General features: G+C 39.2%; 1 protein-coding gene across 1 annotated transcript in view; it reads right to left on the reverse strand.

The window, feature by feature from the left end:
* Positions 1–17,795, reverse strand: part of PCSK1 (proprotein convertase subtilisin/kexin type 1) — a 62,234-nt gene extending 44,439 nt beyond the window's left edge. Inside the window, exons 1-5 of the mRNA XM_049769127.1 lie at positions 17,373–17,795; positions 13,851–13,955; positions 8,408–8,518; positions 7,031–7,177; positions 5,830–5,906 (exon numbers count right to left, since the gene is read on the reverse strand). Of these exons, the coding sequence (XP_049625084.1) occupies positions 5,830–5,906; positions 7,031–7,177; positions 8,408–8,518; positions 13,851–13,955; positions 17,373–17,552 (620 nt within the window). The 5' untranslated portion in view covers positions 17,553–17,795. The remainder of the gene's footprint in view (positions 1–5,829; positions 5,907–7,030; positions 7,178–8,407; positions 8,519–13,850; positions 13,956–17,372) is intronic.
* Between the last annotated feature and the right edge of the window lie 4,502 nt (positions 17,796–22,297).

A 22,297-nucleotide genomic window follows, 5' to 3' on the forward strand; every position in this document is an offset into this window, starting at 1 on the left:
CTCCTAGGCATATACCCCCAAGTTGGAAGGATATTCATCCCAAAATACATATGCACCCCACTATTTATCGCAGCAATCAGTATAATAGCCAAATCTTGGAACCAACCTCGATGTCCAACAACAGATGAATGGATCATTAAGATGTGGTACATATACACAATGGAATATTACATGGCAGTCAGAAATGATACAATCACAGACTTTGCAGCAACGTGGATGGACCTAGATCATGTTATGTTAAACGAAGTAAGTCAGAAGACAAAAGATAAACACAGAATGGTAGCACTATTCTGAAGCACCTAGAACATATATTTTATACACAACTAATACCTAACAATCAAATAACAGGGTTTAACAGGGTAGAAACTCTGAGCACTGTAATAGTCAACATATACTTGGCAGCAGTGTCCAAAATACATGAAAAAGGAACAACGCAAACTCTTGACTACACAGTATACCACAAAGAAAACAGCAACAACAGAGACAGCAGCATAGAGAGAACAGGTATGTAATCAGGCTTCTACAACAAAGGCCCACAATAATCCCTTAGAGATCGTATACAAGAACACAAGTATAGAACACCACGGGAAATCACTGACTGCAATGGAAACATACATTAACACTATGTTTTAATGCCTTTATCTTACTATATTTTAAATAACCTCTCAGCTTTTCTGTCCACAGGCACCCTTGGATACAAAGGGCGGACAAACTAAGGTGGCAACTCAAGATACTACACGAGATACCATACCTTGCTTGCACTACGAGATAGCTGCGAGAAAAATCTTTAACATACACTTTATCTCTAGGTTATACCTTCTTTTAGGAATTGAAGCACGTGACCAGCCAGATCACCGAGGCAGTAACTACGACGTATGGACTTAAACTACAGACTCTATTCATCGAACACAATCAACCAATCCAGCATTCCCTTGCTATTTTCTCTTCTCTTCTCACTACTTTTTTCTTTTTTTTTTCTCTTTTTTCTTTTCTTTTTTTTCTTTCTTCATTTCTCTCTTTTCTATTCTTCTCTTTACTTTTTTTCCCATTCTCTTCTCCCTTTCTTTATAAGGTATTTTTTCTTTTCTCTCCCTTCATACCCCTCCCACATACCTTCCCCTTTCTCCCCTCCGGAAATCTAACTATCCCTTCACCCCTCAATCCCATCCAGATCTCCCACCATATTAAAACTCTTCACCCTCAGTCCTTAATCTATTAGGCATCAAGATCGACCTCCTACCCAACGAACCAGTACCCAGCACCCAGGCGAGGGGACACCCAGTCAAACCCACACCTAGTCTCCTGCAAGAAAAGACAGCCAACTCCCCTGCGGACTCATGCTGCGCGGCCCTCCCTACCAACTCCCCCTAACGTGGACTCTTTCTTGAAACCGGGCCTAGGTCCAAAAATATCCCCAATACAAGAATTCTTCCAAGACCTCCCTACCACAAATTTTTACCAAACTGAAGAAGGCCAGGGGGTGGGATAGAAAGATGCCTGGGAACCCACACACCACAAGAAAAACCCAAAAGGCAATGGGAAAAACTGTACTTCCAACATAGGCATAAGACCTGTAATACACCACATCTTTACCGGCTTTCCCCCAAATGTAAGGTAGTTTTTTGCACCACTTTGGTCCTTTAAAAGCTTCGCTAACTCATTTTATTTCTTTTTCTTTTATTTATTTATTTTTTTTAATTTATTTTTTCAAATGCCTGTCCTACATATACATTTGTGAGCATATACATTGTCATTCCCTTTCTTTTTTTTATTTATTTTATTTTTATTTTATTTTATTTTATTTCATTTTTTTTTATTTTTTATCGTTTTTGAGGATGTGACCTGTTTCTGTTATCCCCTCTGTCCACCCCCAAATACACCGACAATATAATGTAGCACCATTTCTCCCTGCAAAGGCACACTAAATAAAGGGGAAATCTTACATATAGAAAAGAGCTCTTATCTAATAGAGATAGGAACTCACAGTTGTTAATAATACAGGGATATCTCCTACCTGGAAAATATGTCATGTGGAATCAACTTAGACCTCAGGTGATTAGATACCATTCATCCAGCCTTGAACCCTGGATCCCAGACATAGAAACGGCACAGCTCTTCACACAGCTGCAGGAAACAAATCCCATCCAGGACAGCCTTAATACTGTGGGGTCAACAACAAGGGCCAGCTCTAACATGATATCCTGACAACGAGGAAAATGTGAACAACTTGACCTTAGAGCTGATTAGCCTACCTTACCACCTAACGACAAGACAAAACCAGAAGACTTGGCACCCTTTGGTAGGTCCAAAAGCCAAGATCGCGATTTACAGATGACTGGCTGATAGAACCACGGCCAGACTGTACACATCTTGGGACCAATAAAAAAGCCCTAGTTTAGGGTTTGAACTATGACCTGCACAATAAGCATGATCCCCAGTCCCAAAGGTCCTGCAGAGACAATTGTAACGGAATTGAGCTTCTGGAAGCACAAAGAAAGACGCTATCCTAGGTGCCATCCTAGGCTCAGTGCAAAGACCAAGATCACCAACCACAGAAGATGGATTAAAATGACACTGAGGGAACAGAACCTCTAGAACCACAAAGACTGACTTCATCATTAATCCCATCTCAGGATCTGTGCAGATTCTGAGACCTCTAAACACAGAGCTCTGATTGTATCACCCTGGACAGAGCAGAAGTCTTCCAAACACCACAAAAACACCACCGGGAGAGTAAATGATCCTGAGCAAAGCCTAGAGTTGATCCCATGACAGTATACTCCAAGGACGGAGAAACCCCATATTTCTTAGGACAAGTGAATTCCTTTTCGAATGACCCCAATATTTACTGTGCTAGGGCAGGAGGGAAAAAACAAAAATACAAAAAGAACAAAACCTTGGTTATTTTTATATATATATATTTTTTTTACCTTCATTTATTATTATTATTATTATTATTATTATTTTTATTATTTTTATTTACCTATCTATTTTGGTCGATTTCTCTGTTTGGGTGTGATTATTGAAATTGTTGTCCCCAGTTATACTTATTTTTTTCTCTCCCTTTCTTTTCTTTCGTTATGTGCTATGCCATGTTTCTTATTTCAAGACCATGGCGTGTTTTTTGTTTGTTTGTTTGTTTTTGTTTTTTGTTTGTTTTGTTTTGTTTTTTGTTCTTTTTTTGTGGTGCTTATCTATATAGCTGGTGTCCTCACTGGATATTTGACACTTCTTTTGGTACTGGTGGAGTGTTTCACCTTCTCTTTCTTTTCACCTCCCAAATCGATGATGAGAGCCACTAGAAGGATTCCGCCCATTTTGGGGGTATTAGACTCTTACCCCAATTTATTACTTTTTTCTTTTTCAGGCAAAACCACATAACTTGAAATAGCTGGTCTTGCCTCCAGTTAGAGGGGGAAATAAGGGAGGCCTCAAGACCAAACAGGTGCAAGACTACTAAGTAATAAGTTAGATACAGAGGGGACCACATATTCTAGCCACCCGGGGGGTGAAGGAAGAAGAAATGGGAGGGAAGACAAAAATGGACGGGTAGGGAGAACAATTTGGTGATGGATGGGAATCCCTCCTGATTTTATGTGAATATGTACCTAAAATATTATTGTCACCAATATGTAAGCCACTATGATCAAAATAAAATTATATTATAATAAAAAAAGGAAGGAATAGGTGTCATCTCACTCAACTTAAGAGATGGTTCTAAGATATTTATATATTACTTAATTTCTTAATTAACCTTTTAATTAAGAATTCTTAACTTCTATATTACTTAAAATAGAAGTGAAGAGAGTTAAATGATTCCCTCATGGTCCCCCTCTGTGCTGGATATTAGCAAATCCAAGGCTATTAACCAAGAGCACTGAATGACCGTATCCTGCTCAAACCAATCTTCTTTTTCTCTAATCAAGCTCTGTTCTAACTTAGACAAAGGAAAGGGTTGGGGCCAGAGAAATAGTACAGTGGATAGGATGCTTGCCTTGCATGTGTTCAATCTAGGCTCAATGCCCAGCAACCATAGGATCCCCAAACCTAGCCAAAAATGATGACCTTAGAGCCAGGTGTAAGCCCTGAGCAATCAGGTATGGCCCTAAAACTAGCAAAAAATATAGGGGAAGGAGCATGTCTGACTTTTGCTATAAGCCCTGAGATATACCCACACCTCAAGGGCAGCCTCTCTCTAGTGCTTCTGGCCAGACTGTTACTGAAAAGTACTCAATAATGCTGAAATAATCACTATATTAAGCCTCTATAAGCAGCTTCACCTCCTTAAAAATGAAATGTTCATTCTGGATGTGAGGCCAGATACCTCCATCTCCCTTTCTGAGGCTTGCTGGCCTTGTGAAGAGAGATATTTCAAAGCAACAACTTCAGTTAAGTATTAACTGCTCCAGCCAGTGAGAGTTCCAAGAGAAATTGGAGAGTACACCAACTTGATTGACCCAAATCAGATAATAGTCCAGGAGAGACCCATTCAGAGAAGAAAAGAAAGCACTTTATGAGGTTTCCACAAGGAGCATTCTCTTGATTTTTCTCTTTCATTCTACTTCCAACAGCAAGTACTAATGCTGATTTTGATCAAGTTGCGTGTATATTACTTCTGAGTGGAGCAAATTATGAAGCAAGTCTGCCCATCTATGAGAGATGCTATCAAGAATAAGGACCTGGGCTAGAGCAATAGCAGAGTGGGTAGGGTGTTTGCCTTGCACATGGCCAGCCTTTATTTGATCCTTGGCATCCTATATGGTCCACTGAGCCTGCCAGGAGTAAATTCTGAGCATAGAGCCAGAAGTATAATCACTGAATGCCCCCAGTAAGACCCCAAAACACAAACAAACAAAAAGTATGGGTACCAGAAAGATGTTACAGTGGGTTGAATGTGGATTCAATCCGTGGCATTTAATATTGTCCCCAGAGTCAAACAAAAGTGAGTCCTCAGTCCAGGGCCAAGAATTATCCCTGAGCATTTCTGGGCATGACCCAAAAACAAAAACAAAAAAAGAATAAAGGTGATTTTTCATAGGTAAGGCACTAGATGCCATGTGTCAAGGGTAAATAAGAGCTTTTTGAGGCCAGGAAAAGGGTTAAAACATTTTAAATTTTGAGTTTCTCTGGGACTTCTAAGGTCTTGCTCTTGGTTTTTTGAATTATTCTATGGTTGCTACAATGAGTTATTTGGGAATCAGATGATATTCTCCATTCCTTTTAGTTTTAGAAAACTCAGCAAGAACTTTGAAGATTATAATCTAGCCCAAGTCCCCAAACACTGTAATGGAGTTGAAGACTGGTCTCAGGGTATTTTTTTCTTATGATTTGGTCATTTTCTCCCAGGGAATTGGTTACTGCCATTTTAACCATCATAGAAAGTTGCTGGAATCAGTTACTTTGGCCATCCATACTTTTTTGAAACTCGCATCAAGTTTATTTGTTAATACATGTGAAGAGAATTTTTTAATGAGAATTTGAGAGATTAAACTTGAAATTTCTGGCTATCCCAAACATTCTATCAAGAAATATAGACACTAAATAGGAGGAAATAATTTAATATATAAAAATAAATAAGATAGTTAAATTGAAATATGGTTCAAAAAGCCAAGATATGCACATATTATACATATTATGTATATAAACATATACAGTTTTAAATTTCAATTTTGAAAACATGACACTATGGTACTGATAAGAATTTTTATATATGAGTATTTTGAGAGGTAAATGTGAACCATATTTATGATGTTTTTTACAATAAGATAAAAAAATGTTAAGTAACATATCTCCCCACCCTTGCCAACATAGCAACCCATATTTACTCACTTGTTTTCATTTGTGGGATCATATCGGGGAAATGGATCATGATCATTATCATTGAAATCATAGCTAGCCTCTGGATCCTATAAAGAAAAATTTTACAAATATTGTAGCACTGTTTCTTTTTTGACAGTATTACTTCTTGCCTAGACTGATAGCTCAAAATTCTGCAGTTACTTTCATTGCCAGATGATCATCACATATTATACCCATAAACCAGGCAAAAATGATGTATACAGCAGTGTAGGCTAAGATATAGTTTTCTTTAAATATTACCACACAGTAGAGCTCATAGAAACTCATAATATATTGGAAGCCGAGGAACAAAAATTTACTTAGTTTAATGACCTCATTTTCAAGTGAGGAAACAGAGGGCCAAAGATACTCAACTCTTTTTTGAGTATAGAGACAAAAAGTGTGGTGTGTAATGCAGGTACACAGTGACCTCTTTCAGACTCCCCAAGAACACAACATGTAATTCAAAGAGAGTATGCTTAAAATTGAAGACAATTTGCCATCATTTACAAGCAGATTTATTTATTTAAACTTAGCTCCCTCATAGGAATTCTATCAACCACTGTTGCCATTTCTCCATATTTTATTGTCTTTCAAAATTTTTTATTTTGTATGAATACTTTCCTGTCATTTTCTTTGCTCCTTAGCTGAATAATATTGCATCCAATATGGATGGCAAAGGTGAGATAATGATAAGGGTAAATCTTAAAAATATAAAGCTATTCTGAAGAGTTAAAGAATAGAAACCTTTAAAAACAAGTAAGAATTGGACGTGCTTCTTCTCTCATTATTAGTTCACTTTTTCTGTCACATTTTGCACTTTGGCTTGGCATGGAATGACTCATGTTTTAGTAACTCAGCGTCAGAGATTCTAACCTAAGAGTGTTGTGAAGAAGACTGTGAAAATGATCTCAGGCATCAAGCTTGATTTGATTGTCCAGTGCCCCAAATGCTGATGGACAGAGAGTCTAAATGACTTTCAATAACTCAGTTGGTATAATTGACTACATGCTTTATTTACCCCCTTAACTCCAGTGAATTTTTGTTATGCTCACTACTACAAAAATGCTCTTATGGATATATCAAGAGTGAGAAAAAATCTTGTTCCATTATTCTAAGAATGAAGAAAAAAATCAACTTTCTGTGTCTGCTTAGAAAGCTCCAAGTTGCAGCTAGGCAGGCTCAGACTCACATAATTGGCATAGATGTCTGTGTGATTCCACTCTAAGCCATCATCCAGCACAGTTATCACAACTCCTTTGCCTGTGATGCCTCTTTGCCAAACAGGTATCACATGGAGATCCAGTTTCGGGAGTGCTGCAGTCATTCTGGTATCTTGCTGGTTAGGAAAAGCAAAGAAGCATCAGTGAAATCGTGATTTGTTTGCTGCAAATGAGAAGTGAAGCATCAATTGGAGACCCTTATTTCACTTCCCTGAAATCATTGGAAGAAGACAATTAAGTAAAATAATAAACAAAGTTGAGGGCAGGTCTAAGTGAATCATCAGAATGCTTCTCCTTTCTCAGTTGTTCCAATGGAAATTCACTCTAAAGGATGATTCACCCTGTACCCCTTTTCTTTGAACTACATGGCTTTGAAGAAGTGTGTCTTTAAGTTTTTTCATTTATTAATGACATGTTCAAGCTTTCATCTATTGAAGCTCTTTTGTTATTTTTTTCTTTGCTCCATATCTCCATCTTGCTCCAAATCCTTAGCCTCTGCTGCCACATAGAACTCATTTTTTGTTGCCAACTTATTTTTTTAATTGTAACATATAGCAAGTAAAACCTATGATGCTTTATATTAAAACATAAGGAAAAACATTTGTATAGATTAGTGGATGCACTCACATGTCTCCACTCAATGTCAACACACCAATAAGGAATTGGTAACTATGATACAAATAAAATAGTTTGTACATATTTTATATAGACCTTATGTCAGATTTTTTCCTTTATTCTAGTTTTAAAATTATACCTTAATATTAAAAATATTAGGTCCATCAGATCAGGCCCATTGGGCTCTTCTGTTGTTGTTATTTGTCTATTTGTTGCTATTTATTTTGGGGTCATATTTGGTAGTTCTCAGGGATTACTCCTGGTTCAGCATTTACTTTCACTCCTGATGGGACTCAAAAGACCATAATAAGTGTTGGATGGAGGGCAAATGCCCTACCTGCTGTGTTATGGCTTCAGCCCTAGGTTGATCATTATGCATCTTGTTCACTGTGACCTGAGAGATTTAAATGTTCTCAAGATTAGCTTTAACCTACTGTGCTTTCTGTCATAAGTTTTCCTTTTGAAACCCTGATTTTCAAGGCAAAGTTATTGAAAGATTTTAGAAGGGAATAAATAAATAAGGATCCAAATCCTCTTCTGTTAGCAGTTGAATATTGTGCTTTAGATACTTCCACCTAGTGAAACTAGATCAGTAGGACTCAGACCAGAGAAGGTCCCATTGGCCTTTAATCTCAGATAGTATAGTCCTTGGGTAATTCTCCATCAGGAAAGAAAAGACATTGATCAGATGCAACAAAGAAAATAATGCAAGCTCCCTGGTAGCAACTTACCAAGTACCACTGTTGGTTCCACATTGGATCATTGAAAAGATTTACTGCTGACTCTCTTAGAACTGATCGCTTACTTCTTTCTTTCCCATACTGTTGTTCAGCCCATATCACCTATAAGAAATTTTATAGCAACAAATAAATAGTCAGGAAACCACCTTTATAATCATCTTCTTTCAAACTAGCTCCAGTGCCCTCTACAGCAGAGTTCAGGCAGCTCAGCAATGTTTTTCTTTGACTACAGATCAAATTGACAGCTCAGTGAGAAGGGCTTGCCCACTGGGGAAATGAATATTCTCTTTAAAGTGTATTTTAGGGATGGGAGAAAGCAGTCAAGAAGATAATTCCCTCAAATTCCATATACTGTGATTACAGCGGAAGTAAAAGTTCAGCCTGCTCTTATGCGCAAATGGACCATAATGCACTCTTTCACATCAATATACCAAGATTCTGTAGTTGAAAATTTACCCATTTTCATGCAATGAATCAACAAGCTAAGAGCTCTCAGTGTCTTGTAACCTCAGAGCTCCAACAGCTTACTTTTTCTTTCTTTATGTGCAAAAGGTGAAAATTAGAAATGTTGCACAGGCAAGAAAAATACTATGCCTTTGTAGATTTAAAACTCTGAATCCCTCTGCTTTAACTTTAATGCTAAGAATATTTAATATGAGCAACAGATCTAGGATGATGAATGAGCACTACTGACCATGCACACTTACCATTAATTTAATCTCATGTATTATGCAAAGAAATCTTACAATACAAAAATTACCTACTCCCCATTTATGGTATAATCCTATTACACCCAAGGCTTTGAGAGAGCAAGGGGTTGCTTTGCGGTTAAATTCTGATGAAATAATACCATGCTTTTATTTTGCAGGGTGCCTTAACTATTTCCTACCCAAAACACCTTCTTTGTGTTAAACACACAGTTCCAATTCAGTGGAAGATGTGATGTTGTTAGTGTGAAAGTATTTATGAGTCAGGGCCAAAAAGACTGAAAAATAATTTGCAATGAAAGGGTAAAATTATCCACTAAGATTGTCCTGTATTTTTAATTTGAAAATATACCACAGCCTATTATAAAGATTGGGAGGGACATAAGAGCTAGAAATTAGTCATTATAATTTATTTTTAAAGTGGCTATGTTTTCAAGCTTAATTGTTTTAGCTTAAAATACCTCAAGGCTTAGAATGTACTGCCTGTCATCTAGTTGGTCTTTGGAAGCTGGGAGCTAGGGAACAAACACTAATCTTTGAGGAAGAGAATCACTTATAGTTGCGGGTTTCATTAACAGACTTGGAAAGAGAGCTATTTCTGCATTTCAGAAGGCTAGTTTGAAATATTAGCCCCATCAAAAAGAATAGTAAAATTAAAATCAAGAGTATTGAATATATATGTATATATAAAAAGGCAGTCTGCAACTGATTAAATATCCAATTGCTGGCAAGAATATTGTGATTAGTGCCATTAACTCCAAATTTTATATTAACCTCTAAAAGAGTAGAAGAAATGGAACAGAGAGAATCAATTTTGTCTTGCTAATATGTATATGATAGGTGTCATGTTTTTTTTTTTTTTTTTTTTTGCGGTTTTTGGGTCACACCCAGCAGTGCTCAGGGGTTATTCCTGGCTCCATGCTCAGAAATTGCTCCTGGCAGGCACGGGGGACCATATGGGACGCTGGGATTCGAACCGATGACCTTCTGCATGAAAGGCAAGCGCCTTACCTCCATGCTATCTCTCCAGCCCCAGGTGTCATGTTTTAATTACAAATAAAAACAATAATTATTTTAAAATGTAAAGTGCATTGAAGATATCTGCTCTAACTTTTCACTGATATTTTCTATGGGCTTTACAACTTTTCCTAAAACAAAATTATTTGAGAATTTTTTAGGAAATCAGATAGACTCTTTTTGATTGATTGATTGATTATTTAAATCTTAGTCCACACCCAGAAGTAATTAGGGATTTTTTTTCTTTTGTTTTTATTTTGGGGCCTCACCAGTAGTGTTCAGGGCTTACTACTGACTGTATATCTGGGTTTATTCCTGGAAGGCTTAGAGGACCATGGGTGCCAGGGATTTGTCAAAGTTGGATTGGCTGCTTGCAAGGCAAGCACCCTACCTGCTGTACTATTTCTCCTGTGCTCATACAATGCTGACTTAAGATGTAAAGTAGTTAGGGATTGAGGCATAGCATGACACAGAACCAGGTTTGATCCTTTGTATTCCATATGGTCCCCTAAGCACCACAAGGAGTAATTTCTGAGTGCAGCTTTTGAGGCCCCAAAAACAAAAAAATAAATCAACAAAATGAATGCAGAATACTCACTGAGGTTTAGTGTTGTATTCATTTATTTACTTGATTTTATAGTGATGTTCATTAGAGACTACTTCTATGGGGCACAGCATATTGACCCGAGGTCGACTGTGCTTGCAAGGCAAAAACCCTACCACTGTACTATAGCTCTGTTTTATTTTATCAGTCAATTGATTGATTGATTGATTTAAGCACAATGGTTGCAAAATTGTTCGTAATTGAGTTTCAGTCATAAAATGTACACCACCCTTTAACAGTGCACATTTCCTGCCATCAATGTCCTCAGTTTCCCTCCCACTTTCCTCTTTGCTTGTCTCTGGGACAGATATTTTCCTTTTCCTTCTCTTTCACTTCCATCCTCCCTCCTGACTTTCTATGGGGTAGATATTTTACTTCTCTTTCACACATACTCTTTCTCTCTTTTTAACTTTTAGATACTGTTGTTTGCATTATTGTTAGTGAAGGGCTACCATGCATATCATATCATTTTTCTCCTTTAAGCACCCAGTTCATGTCCAGAGTGATCAGTTCCAACTATTATTGTAATAATGAACCCTCTGTACCCTAATTATACTACTCCAATATTTGTGGCAAGATTCCTAGCATGGACTGGTCCTCCTCATCTCCATCTCTATTGCCTCTGAATATTATTACTATACTATCATTTATTTCTCTAATATCACACAAATGATTAAGATTATAGATAGACTCCTTTCTAATGAAATCACTTTAGAACAGTGGTCCTCAAACTATGGCCCGCAGGCCACATACTGTATTTGTATCTGTTTTGTTTCTTCATTGCAAAATAAGATATGTGCAGTGTGCATAAGATTTCGTTCATAAGTTTTGCTTTTACTATAGTCAGACCCTCCAATGGTCTGAGGAACTGTGAAATGGCCCCCTGTTTAAAAAGTTTGAGGACCCCTGCTTAGAAAGTAAACTCTTGTTTGTTCATTATGATTTAAGTTTCTTCGTAAAATCAATTATCAGTTGTGGTCTAAGGAATAGAGATGAGCCAACTGTTCATTTTAATTAGATAATTTTAATGATAATAATAGATATTTCTACTCGTTTCAATTTACTTTTATGAAGATGAATGGGAGATCATTTCCCCATCCTTGCATATTAACATTTTATTATATATTAATAGAGGTATGTGGGAGATCTTCCCCTTACAAACTCAACTCCATGCTCAGGGTAGTACCCTGGGCAAAACCAGCTTTGGTTCACAGAAAAAATATACTCAGGAAAAAAGAGAGGGCCTGAGCTGTAGTATGGCTGATAGTGCGCTTACCTTGCACACAGTGGGCCTGGTTCAATGCCTGGCACTTTATATGGTTCCCCCAAGAATATTGATAGTGGTCTCTTAGCACTGAGCCAGGAGTAGCTCTGAGCACTGTTAGGTATCTCTCTCAAACAAACAAATAAAAAAGACCCTAACAGTTTAGGGTTGTCTAGATGTTGAAGGTAACATGGGCAAATAAAATTATCACTTAATACTCTAAGGGTGCCTTCTTATTAGCTAAGTGAAATAGCACAATCTTTGCTCTTAACGCAACAATTAAAGGTTCATGAGCTTACTCACTGTTCTTAAAGTCCTTATCATCTTTGCAATAGCTCCTATATTGGGAGCCTCTGAATAAATGACTTATGAACTGTGAACTTACTGTGAGCAGGTGACCCAAAAGCTAGCTAGATATATGCATTTATGCAGGTAAAATAATCTCTTTACTTTGCCTATCGATTTAGCTTAACAAAATGTTGACAGCTCTCTTACTTTTCAGATCCTACATACAGAATGCTCTCTCTGCCTTGAAATGGCTAAAAGGTCTCCTTGGATAATATCTGTCCATGCAATTTTAGGGGCTCTGATTTGGTCTTCTACATATCGCTATTCACTTAAGTGAAGAACTGGCCATAATGAGCTATGGGTTGGTATCTCATTGTGACACAGCATTATGAGTTTAAATGTGGTTGTGAACACTGATTCTATGCCCAATCATTTGCAACTCTCATAGCCTACCTTCATCTTGAGCTTCTGCATTTCATACTGCAGAACAAGGAAATAGCTATTTCACAGGGTTCAGGAGTTCTTTGTACATTTGTTAGTTCCTACCATATTTATTACTTTTTTTCCCATGTGAACTGGAAAAGTTTACCACAAGCCACCATAATTCTTCTCAACAGACACCATAATTTTTCAGGGAATTTTTTCAATAGAAATCACACTTATAACTATCAGTCCAGTTGGGATATATTTTCACCAAGATGGCAGTTTCTTGAGGCAATACTGCCTATGTAGGCAATACTTCTATTGTTATTTCTTATGACTTTGAAACCTGACTTCAAGAATCAGTAAGTTCATTATATATGTATATATATTCCAACTATCCCCATAATATACTTATATTTATTTGGACATTTATTTGTCATTTCTATTTTTTTCTTTTTTGGTTTTTCAGGCCACACCCATTTGATGCTCAAGGGTTACTCCTGACTAAGCGCTCAGAAATTGCCCCTGGCTTGGGGGGACCATATGGGATGCCGGGGAAATCAAATGCGGTCCTTCCATGGCTAGTGCTTGCAAGGCAGACACCTTACCTCTAGCACCACCTCTCTGGCCCCAGTTTTGTTATTTCTTAATCATTGAGCTGCGTACAGGCTCAAACAATAAATGGAAATTTTGTCTTATTATGGCATGAATTTCGTCTTCTACCATTCTTTATGTGAAATGTTTCCTTCAGCTTCACTTAATAAAATTAAAATATAGATCCATATATTGTATTTTGAGACTTTATGTATCATATATTAAAGTATCCAGCACAAAAAGATACAAAATATAAGGTATATGGTCAACTGTTTCCATTTCATTTTAAATGTTCTTTTATGTGTTCTTAGGCCAAATGGTGAAATAAAATTTTATTTATGTATATGCACATTTTAGTTAATTTTATCAATACAATCCAATTGTAATTATATACAATTATGACCTTATGGAAAGAACAAGAAAAACTATAGATATTAATACAGATCACAATGTAAAAGGATCATTGAAAAATGCTTTTGAGTTTGTTAACCATCACAAATCAAACAGAAAACTCAAAAAAAAATGTACTGAACTTACACGATCATCATCAGATAATCTCTTAGTGATATGAGGAGCACTCCTTCGAGACCTTCGAGGATGGTTTTTATGTTTCAATAAGTAATGGTTTTCAAGTGATCCAATCTATAAAATAGAAACATGACAATGAAAATTGACTTTCCAAGTAAGTATGTAGACTAGTTTGAAACTTACCCAGCTAATAGATTTTTTTTTACATTATTGTTTGAAGTCAACTTTTTCTTCACGTTGGAAATCTTCCTTCACGTGTCAGTGCATTGGGTGATATGTGTCACAAGATTTTGTCACTTGGGCTCACAGTTTCCTGGGTACTGCTGAGGCTTTTTTTCACACATTTCAGAGGAAGCAAGAAAAAAATAAAATACCAAATACAAAAATATTTTTGTGTCATAAATTACATTGGCACACACTTCTCAAAAATTGTCAGAGAACATACATTTGTGTAAAGTAAACACTTTGGATATATGAGCGCTACATTCAGCTAAAACAACTCTTGTTATAAAAGAGACATTGAATTCACAATGATAATTCTTTTTTGTTTTTTGTTGTTTTTTTGTTTGTTTTGTTTTGGGGCCACACCCTGTGATGCACAGGGGTTACTCCTGGCTATGTGCTCAGAAATCTCTCCTGGCTTGGGGGACCATATGAGACGCCGTGTATCAAACCACGGTCCATACTAGGTCAGACACGTGTAAGGCAAATGCCTGACTGCTGTGCCACTGCTCCAGTCCTTGAATTCACAATGATAATTCTTAAAAAACTAATGGTTGACCATTAGACTTTCTACTAGTTCGGTTTTAAAGAAAAAGCATGCTGCACTTAGGACAGGTGTTCCCTTCAGACTGTCAATGTCTCAGGAAGACTGCCAATACCTTGGAACTACTTAGAACTATGTTCATTATTCTTTTAAGTTAAAGTCCTTTTTACTCAAAAGAATACTTAATTTGAAGCCACCAAATTTCCTAGACAGATATATGTGTGTGTATGTATATGCAATGTTAATATGTATTTTTGAGAGGCAACTGACACTTGACTATTTCATAAGAATTGTAGGCATTTAATTGGCAGTTTTCACTTAGAAAAGTTTTTGCTAACATCATGAAGGCCCTGCTTCAAATCTGAACCTCAGGAACTAAATATTCTATAAACTGTAATTGAATTTAGGGCAGAGATGTTTTTGCTGTCAATTGGTCCTGTCTCTCACCACCGTGGCCTTATCCTGAGGTATTACTCAGTTCCAAATGGCAAGGCTATTTTAGTGTAAATCCCAAGAGAAAGAAGGAAGATGAAAAAAGCACCAAAAAACTTTTACAAAGATTCATTATTTTTCCATGTTTATTAGTAATGCCATTTTAATTGCAAGTGCCTAGGAAAAATACAACATACATTATATATACATGTATAAACATAGAAATCCCCCCCACTATTTTTTAAAGCTTCGTGTAGCTATGCCATTCCTTCCTTGAAGGGCCTACAGTGAATACTAATTTGTTGTTTTGCAGTTATTTGTGTTTTAAGATTGTGTAAACACAATTCCCCAAATGAATGGTCCACATTTAGATGTATTGGGAGAATTGATGAAAAAGGAAGAGAGATTATTTTTTTGCTCTCACTTCTACTCCTTTCCATAATAACCATGTGTTTTAACTATGTATTCGGTTGTCCAAAGACAAAAGGATTAAGAATCCATAATTTTTTACCCATAAAATATACAAGACTTTCATTGTGCCCACAGTGACCACTGGTCACATTTCATTCTATCTTTATTTTATATTTTTGCAACAAAGCACAATGATTACAAACATGTTTGTAGTTGTGTTTCAGTATAAAAATCAACACTTCCCTTCACCAGCTCAACATTCCACCACCAATGCCCCCATCTTTATATCTCCACAATTTCCTGCGGCCTCCAGACTTAGGACTGAGCTGCTTTCTTAGTAAATTCTTGGTTTCCCACCAGCTTTTTTATTTTTTTTTAAATAATGCCTTTCTAATTTCTTGTTAGACTTCTCTAATCTCCTTTTTCCCCTCACAATCTTTGATACCTCTTCCTAAAATATCTACAATATGTTTTCTGAGCCATCCTCCTGTACCCCTTCCTCTTCCTTCCTTCCTTCCTTCCTTCCTTCCTTCCTTCCTTCCTTCCTTCCTTCCTTCCTTCCTTCCTTCCTTCCTTCCTTCCTTCCTTCCATCACGAAAAAAACTGAGACTCTGAGTACAACTTCTATTACTCTTTCCAATCTGTGCAATTAGAATTAGAATTGCTATTGCTGGGGAATAGCAATCGCTTGTGTCTGAACCAATCTCTGCCAGGTTCTTGATTCCTGGAAAGTGTCTCTGACTCCTATTACCTCCAACACCGAGTCTGGCATAAGAGGTGAGCTCGGGCAAAAGCGAAAATCTTGGTGGTCTCTGGAATGGCTAAGATGCGGCTGTGTTCATTGACCTTCTTGCTGGTTTTTTCAGGAGGCTCATCCATTTGGAGAATGAAGCCTCTGGCGAGGGAAATGTATTTCCCAGAGGATTGGATCTAAGGATCAGCCAGTGCCACCCACGCGCATTACTCAGCCGTGACTTCAGCGGCCTACGAGAAAACCGCGCCAAAGTGTCTTTACTACTCGATCCTCCCCCGCCTCCCCAGAGCCAGGTTCCAAGGCCAGGGGAGCAAGGGGACACACGGGAAGGAAAGCTCAGCCCAGAACTACACCCCAGAATCCTACAGGCAGCTCCCACCATGTGCCCCAAGGCCTCCGCCCCCCATCCTCATCTATACACATATACACTGCCGCTTCCACGAGCCCCGAGCTAGCCCGCCGGGGCCACAATGCCTTCCCGCTAGAGTTGAAATCTGGCTACGTATCTCAGGGAGCAGAAAAGGGATGGATCCCCCCAGCACAATCATATCAGATTGGCAACCGGACCCAGTCAAAGGCCGAGCGGACAAAGTTGCAGGGTCCAGACTTTGCAAATTGTAGGAACACAGGAGGGGCGGCCGGAGAGGGGTTGAAACAGGGTCAAGGGCCTTACATTCCTCGTCCCCCAACCCCTACTAGGTCCTGGATCCTTGGGGTCGCTCCAGAGCCCTGCGCCCTGCACACTACGGGGACTCCGCTGACTGTGCTTGGTCTGGCTCGTTCCGGGACCCCGTTGAGACTGCACCAAGAAGCTAGGGGTACAAACTGATGCCTGGCGGAGACCACCCCAAATGCGAGGTCCTTTGGGAAGCAGCTTTGCTAGGAGTCAGCGCGCCCCTAGAGTTGCGAGGAGAACCCGAGAGCGGTTGTCGGGCTCCATCCCAGCGTCCCACGACGCTGCGAGGAGGAGTCCCTAACTGATGGCACCCCCGCCGGCTACCCCCTTTCAGCCCAGACCCCCGTTGCTTGCCATTCTGCAAAGATTCCGAGCTGACACTGCAAAGCCTTGGTCCTTGCCACACTGCCTTGGACTCCCTAGGGGACACTTGGAGCAGGTCCCGCGGGCGCTTGGGAGCCCTGAAAGTTTCTTCAAAGTGCAAACTCTTACCTGGCCCAGAAGGTCGTAGCCCAACTCCTGGGCGATGGCCGCAGCAGCTTCGGGTCCCCCTGGTATCTCGGCAGCCCATTCGTTCACGAATTGCCTCCTGGCCTCGCCCCTGCTCAGCGCCAACCAGGCGCACAGGAGGGCGAGCGCGGCGCGCTGCAGAGTCCTGGCTCCCCGCGCCATGGCGCTCCCGCCCCAGCTCCTTGCAAAGGAGAACAGGGGAGCCCGACCACCGTCCCGCAGCTTCAGGACCACGCACGCTGGATGGAGACTTGGCTCGACTGGAGGCCACGCGCGCTCAGAGCCCGGCTGAGTGTCTTGCAAGAGCGGGGCGCAGCGTGGGGCGTCCCCGCCCGCCGAGCGCAGCCGGCCCTGCCCAGCGGAATGGAAATGAGTGTTTACACGTCAAATCGACGAAAGCCATCTCCTGACGTCACATCTACCTGGCCCCGAGCCGCGTGGCATTCCCGGGGGGCGGAGGAGGCTAAAATAAGCAGCCCCGGGTTGGCGAGGGCGGCGCCCGGACCGGCCCCGTCTGCTCCCCACCCACTGCGATTTCTGCAGCCCGGAGGTCGGCTTGCTTCTTGAAGAAGTGCCCTTTGGAACCAAAGCTTAGGGAGCAGTGCAGGAGTGTCTTCTTTCTTTCTTCTGTCGCTCCCTCGCTGTACACTGTTCTGACACACACACTTCCTTATGATTGCTTTGATTCTATCTCGTCTCTGCTTGGCTGGGGTGGGTGGGATGCTTGTCCCTATTCGTACCCGCGCCTGCTGGGAAAACAGTACAGCCTGGATCTTTCTGATCACAGGCTGGGAAGGAAGGCAGACAGGAGAAATGCTTTCGTTCAAGATCATGTTCAGAATCGCCTAAAAGGAGCAAATGGTACGTTTTAAAAATAGTGTTCAAATAACACGTTTAAAGATGTGTTTTTGCTGAAATCTGCCGTCTTATTTAACAGAAAGACAAATGGCTAGCGATTTATTCCAGATCTCAGTGACAAACATCTGAATAGAGCTAAACAGGAAAACCAACAATTTTATAATTGTTAGAAAGAGAACATCGTCCTGTTCATTCCAAACCAACCATGGAGTGCCCGCACCCTGTGCCATCTTGTTGACTCCAGGAGACCAAGAACGGGTACCAGCACTCGTTCTGAACTTCCCTTTTCTTCAAGAGCAGAGCTTCTTACTTTGCTGGGGAACTGAAGCTTTTTGCCATGACTTTCCCCATGCAAAGCACAACGCCTATTTTAGACAAGTATTCTCTCGTGGAAAGGGGCTGAACAAACATCTCTACATACACCAGTGGTAACTCTATCCCTGGGAAACGCGTCGACTGTCTGCAGCTCCAGGTCAAATCCCTGGTTAGAATTGCCAGGAAAGGCGCTTTATGGGCGCAATTTTCAGGACCTTGGATAGAGGCACACGAAAGGTTGCTGCAGAGGCCGCGCTTCCCGCCAAACTCCCTCACTCTGCAAACCACCCTAATAAAGCTCTCCTACTTTTCACCTTTGCCTTTTCCCTTTTATCTTAGGGAAAACGAGGTCTTAACGCTCTGGAAGGCTCTCTGCTTAAGTTTTAGATCGTAAATACTTGGCGTCGAGCAGGGGAACGCGCTTGACTCATTACAAAGTAAAATCGCAAGGAAGTGAAAATCTTCCTGGCTGGCCAAGAGGATTTTCTTTCTTTCCTTCCTTCTTTTCTTTTTCTTTTTCTATCTCTCCTTTTCTTTTTCTTTTTTGTTGTTGTTAAACATTCAGCCTCCGGGTGGCGCAGCCTATTCTAGAGAATGAAAGTCAAAAAGCCTTGAGATTGATTGGGAAGAAGGCAAAGGAGTTTGAGCCGAAAGAGAAACGGAGAGATTCTTTGCAGGAAGCAAATGAAAGGAAACTGGGGGAATGAGGCTGAATCTTGCTATTGTTTTATTTGCCCCAGTGTCTGCGAAATTGTGACCTAGTGGTGGCCTCCTTTAATGTGTGATTCTTAACAAGATACATACACAATGTGCTGCAGTTGTGTGTATCACAATAGTATAACTCTAGAGAGATATGGATCGTATTGAGAGATATAACTCATCTGTCTGATCTGTAAATCCACTTGTGTGACATCTGATGGGTAGAAATTTTTCACCTTCATGCCTCAATCTGAGTGTAACCTCTATATCTAAGCAACTTTATTCTCATAGCAGACAGATGCTGTGCACTAGCAAAGCAAAGAAAATTCATGATAAATGTTTAATGATGGTATAATTAGATAAGGAGTGCTTTTTCTCCTTTCTTATTATAACTCAAGTCAGCCATCTTAGCAGTGGCAGACAATTGTCAATAAGGCCAGTGTTTCATTAAAATGGTATTTGTTTTAAATGGAGCACTATATAAGTCTACAATAAAAATCTGATAATATACTTAGTAAGACAAACCAAATTACCATAGTAAAAAGATAATATCTTTATCCAATATTATTTTATTCTATGAACCTTATTTACCACTAATAAAAGAATGTTTGCCGAGGACAGTACTACAAATAGATGTAGATTTATTTTAATTTTCCCGCAGGGGTTATTGCAAGTAGCAATAATCCTACTGCTATACCCCCTAAGTCAATCCTAGTCCCTTGCAATAAGTTCTTGTGATGTAATAGAAGTTCTTGGGGTATAATAAAACCAAAACATGGCATTTGAAGAAGTTAATTTGCTGTTATCCCTGAGGCTGCCAAGGCACATCTTGTGAACTGACCTGTCGCTATAGCAGGCCCAGAGAAGATGGGGCCCCTCTACAGAGGGAAGCTCCAGCAGGAACAAAAGCCAGAAAAGAAATGTCAAAGAAGACTGTCATCTATCCCCAACTTTTACCCTTGTAAACTAATGGACTCTTGAAAGCTGAATGTGGGCGAGGTTGGGAGAAACTATAAAATCCAACTTGGAACAGAGGAGACAGATATGCCCATGTGTGTTGTCAGCCAATGTACATAATGCTTGCACCACACATGTCACCTACATCAACCTTTTGAGATCTGTCATCTCATCTCATACTTTAATGCTGGAAAGTGTATTAGGGCTCTCTCTACCTTTAGAGAAGTCTGTTCCTTATCTTGATCACTTTATGTTTCCTTTCTCTCACTCTTCCTCAAAATTTCTAAATAAAACCCGTTTTTACTTGACTGTTTATGTCCTCCTGAAATAAGTTTTCTGAGCAAAGGACAACAAACCTGAAAGACCTGGGTAATGTCAGGAACTATCTTTTCTTTCCTGCAAAGAGAAAGACTCACAATCTTAGATCTTCACCCAACAATTTTAGGGTGGCCAAAGTGGATAGAGAGAAAGCAATAGATATCCTGCTAGGGCTGTGGCATCTCTCTTCACATAAGGCATCAGGAGATCCCCCTGGACATCACTTCTTTGTGGATCCTAGAACAATCTTCAGATCCATTAGTGTGTGTTTATATCACAAATTACAGTAATCAGGTATTGCTTTTATGCTGATATTATTGGAGTTGAAGAGAGGACCTGACAGCTGATATACTCAGATTGTATGCAGGAGCCCTGGATTACTGCCCGGGGTAAACCCCCTAAGCATTAGGGCCCAAGCAGTAACAAATATGGCCCCAATCTCCTTTTAAGTTGGATTTAATGCATTTGATTAGCATGACTATCTTGTATAGGAAATAGAAACCAAAAAGAACTGTGTTTCTATTACAGGTTATCAAGTGTGTGTCCTGTTGTTCATGACAGCTGCCAACTGCCAGGTGACAAAGTTAATAATTTACTAAGTTTGTTTTTTGAGACTAATAAAAGCCATGACAGTATGATCAGGAAGTAAGAATATGTTTCAAGAAGATAGATATCTCAAGTCTTAGAAAAATTATTTTAAAAAATTTGTTACAGAAGAAAATTATATACACTAAATTATAAAAAAGAAAGTGATCAAAGATTTATTATAAAATAAGTACTCTGAAACCATTCAGGTGAATAAAAAGAACATTTCTAGCCATCTACACTAATACATTTTAAGTCTTTCAGGAAGTATAACATAAGTAAATAAACTTGTGGGTAATACTCTGTATTACTTCAGGTCAGTGATTAATGTATAATTATATTAGAAAATAATAACAGAACATATGATAAATGCAAGTTTACCCATATTTTTGTGTTTTCCAACACAAAATTATTATTTTTATAGCATAATGGGATAAACTGGAGGAAATTTGGGGACATCTAACTTGGAGTTGGTATAAAAATATTTTTTAACAAATACAGTTTTGAAAATAAAATAAAAATTGATTAGATAATACACTGAGATGAAAAAGTGTGAATATATATTTTCAGGACTATTTTCTTTTCTTTTGGGGCCACACTTGACAATATTCTAAGGTTACTCTTGGCTCTGACCTCAGAAATTATTTCTGGGGGTTTCTAGAACCATATGGGATGCCAGGGATGAAACACAAGTCATGTGCAAGACAAATGTCCTATCAGTTATATCATCACTTTGACCACGTGAATATGCATTTTTCATTAAAACTTTTTATTATAAGTTTTATATTTGGAAGGCTATATATTACAACCAGTGGGAAATTAAACTCACCACCACTGGGGAAATTCAACACCCCACTGCAGTGGTACTTAAGGTTACATAGGATTAGAGGAGAGGAGTGAATTGGCAGCCTGAGAAGAAATCTTGTATTTTCATCTCTATTCACGTTGGTCACTTGGAAAGTGCCTGGGAACTCTATTGTGGAGGATATTGCTCAACGAGCCTCTGACGTACATGGATGTTAATGTCCCACCAGTTTCACAAGGCAACTTTAAGTTGTATCTAGAGTCTACTTGTTGGGCTATGACCTTCTGGGTCAAGTAGAATTTTGACTTTTAAGAACTTTCTAGATTCCAAGCACTGGTGGGTGCCACTAGGGAATTAAAGACAGTGTGGT

This window comes from Suncus etruscus, chromosome 2 (assembly GCF_024139225.1).
Source record: "Suncus etruscus isolate mSunEtr1 chromosome 2, mSunEtr1.pri.cur, whole genome shotgun sequence".
In the NCBI taxonomy this organism is placed as follows: Eukaryota; Metazoa; Chordata; class Mammalia; order Eulipotyphla; family Soricidae; genus Suncus; species Suncus etruscus.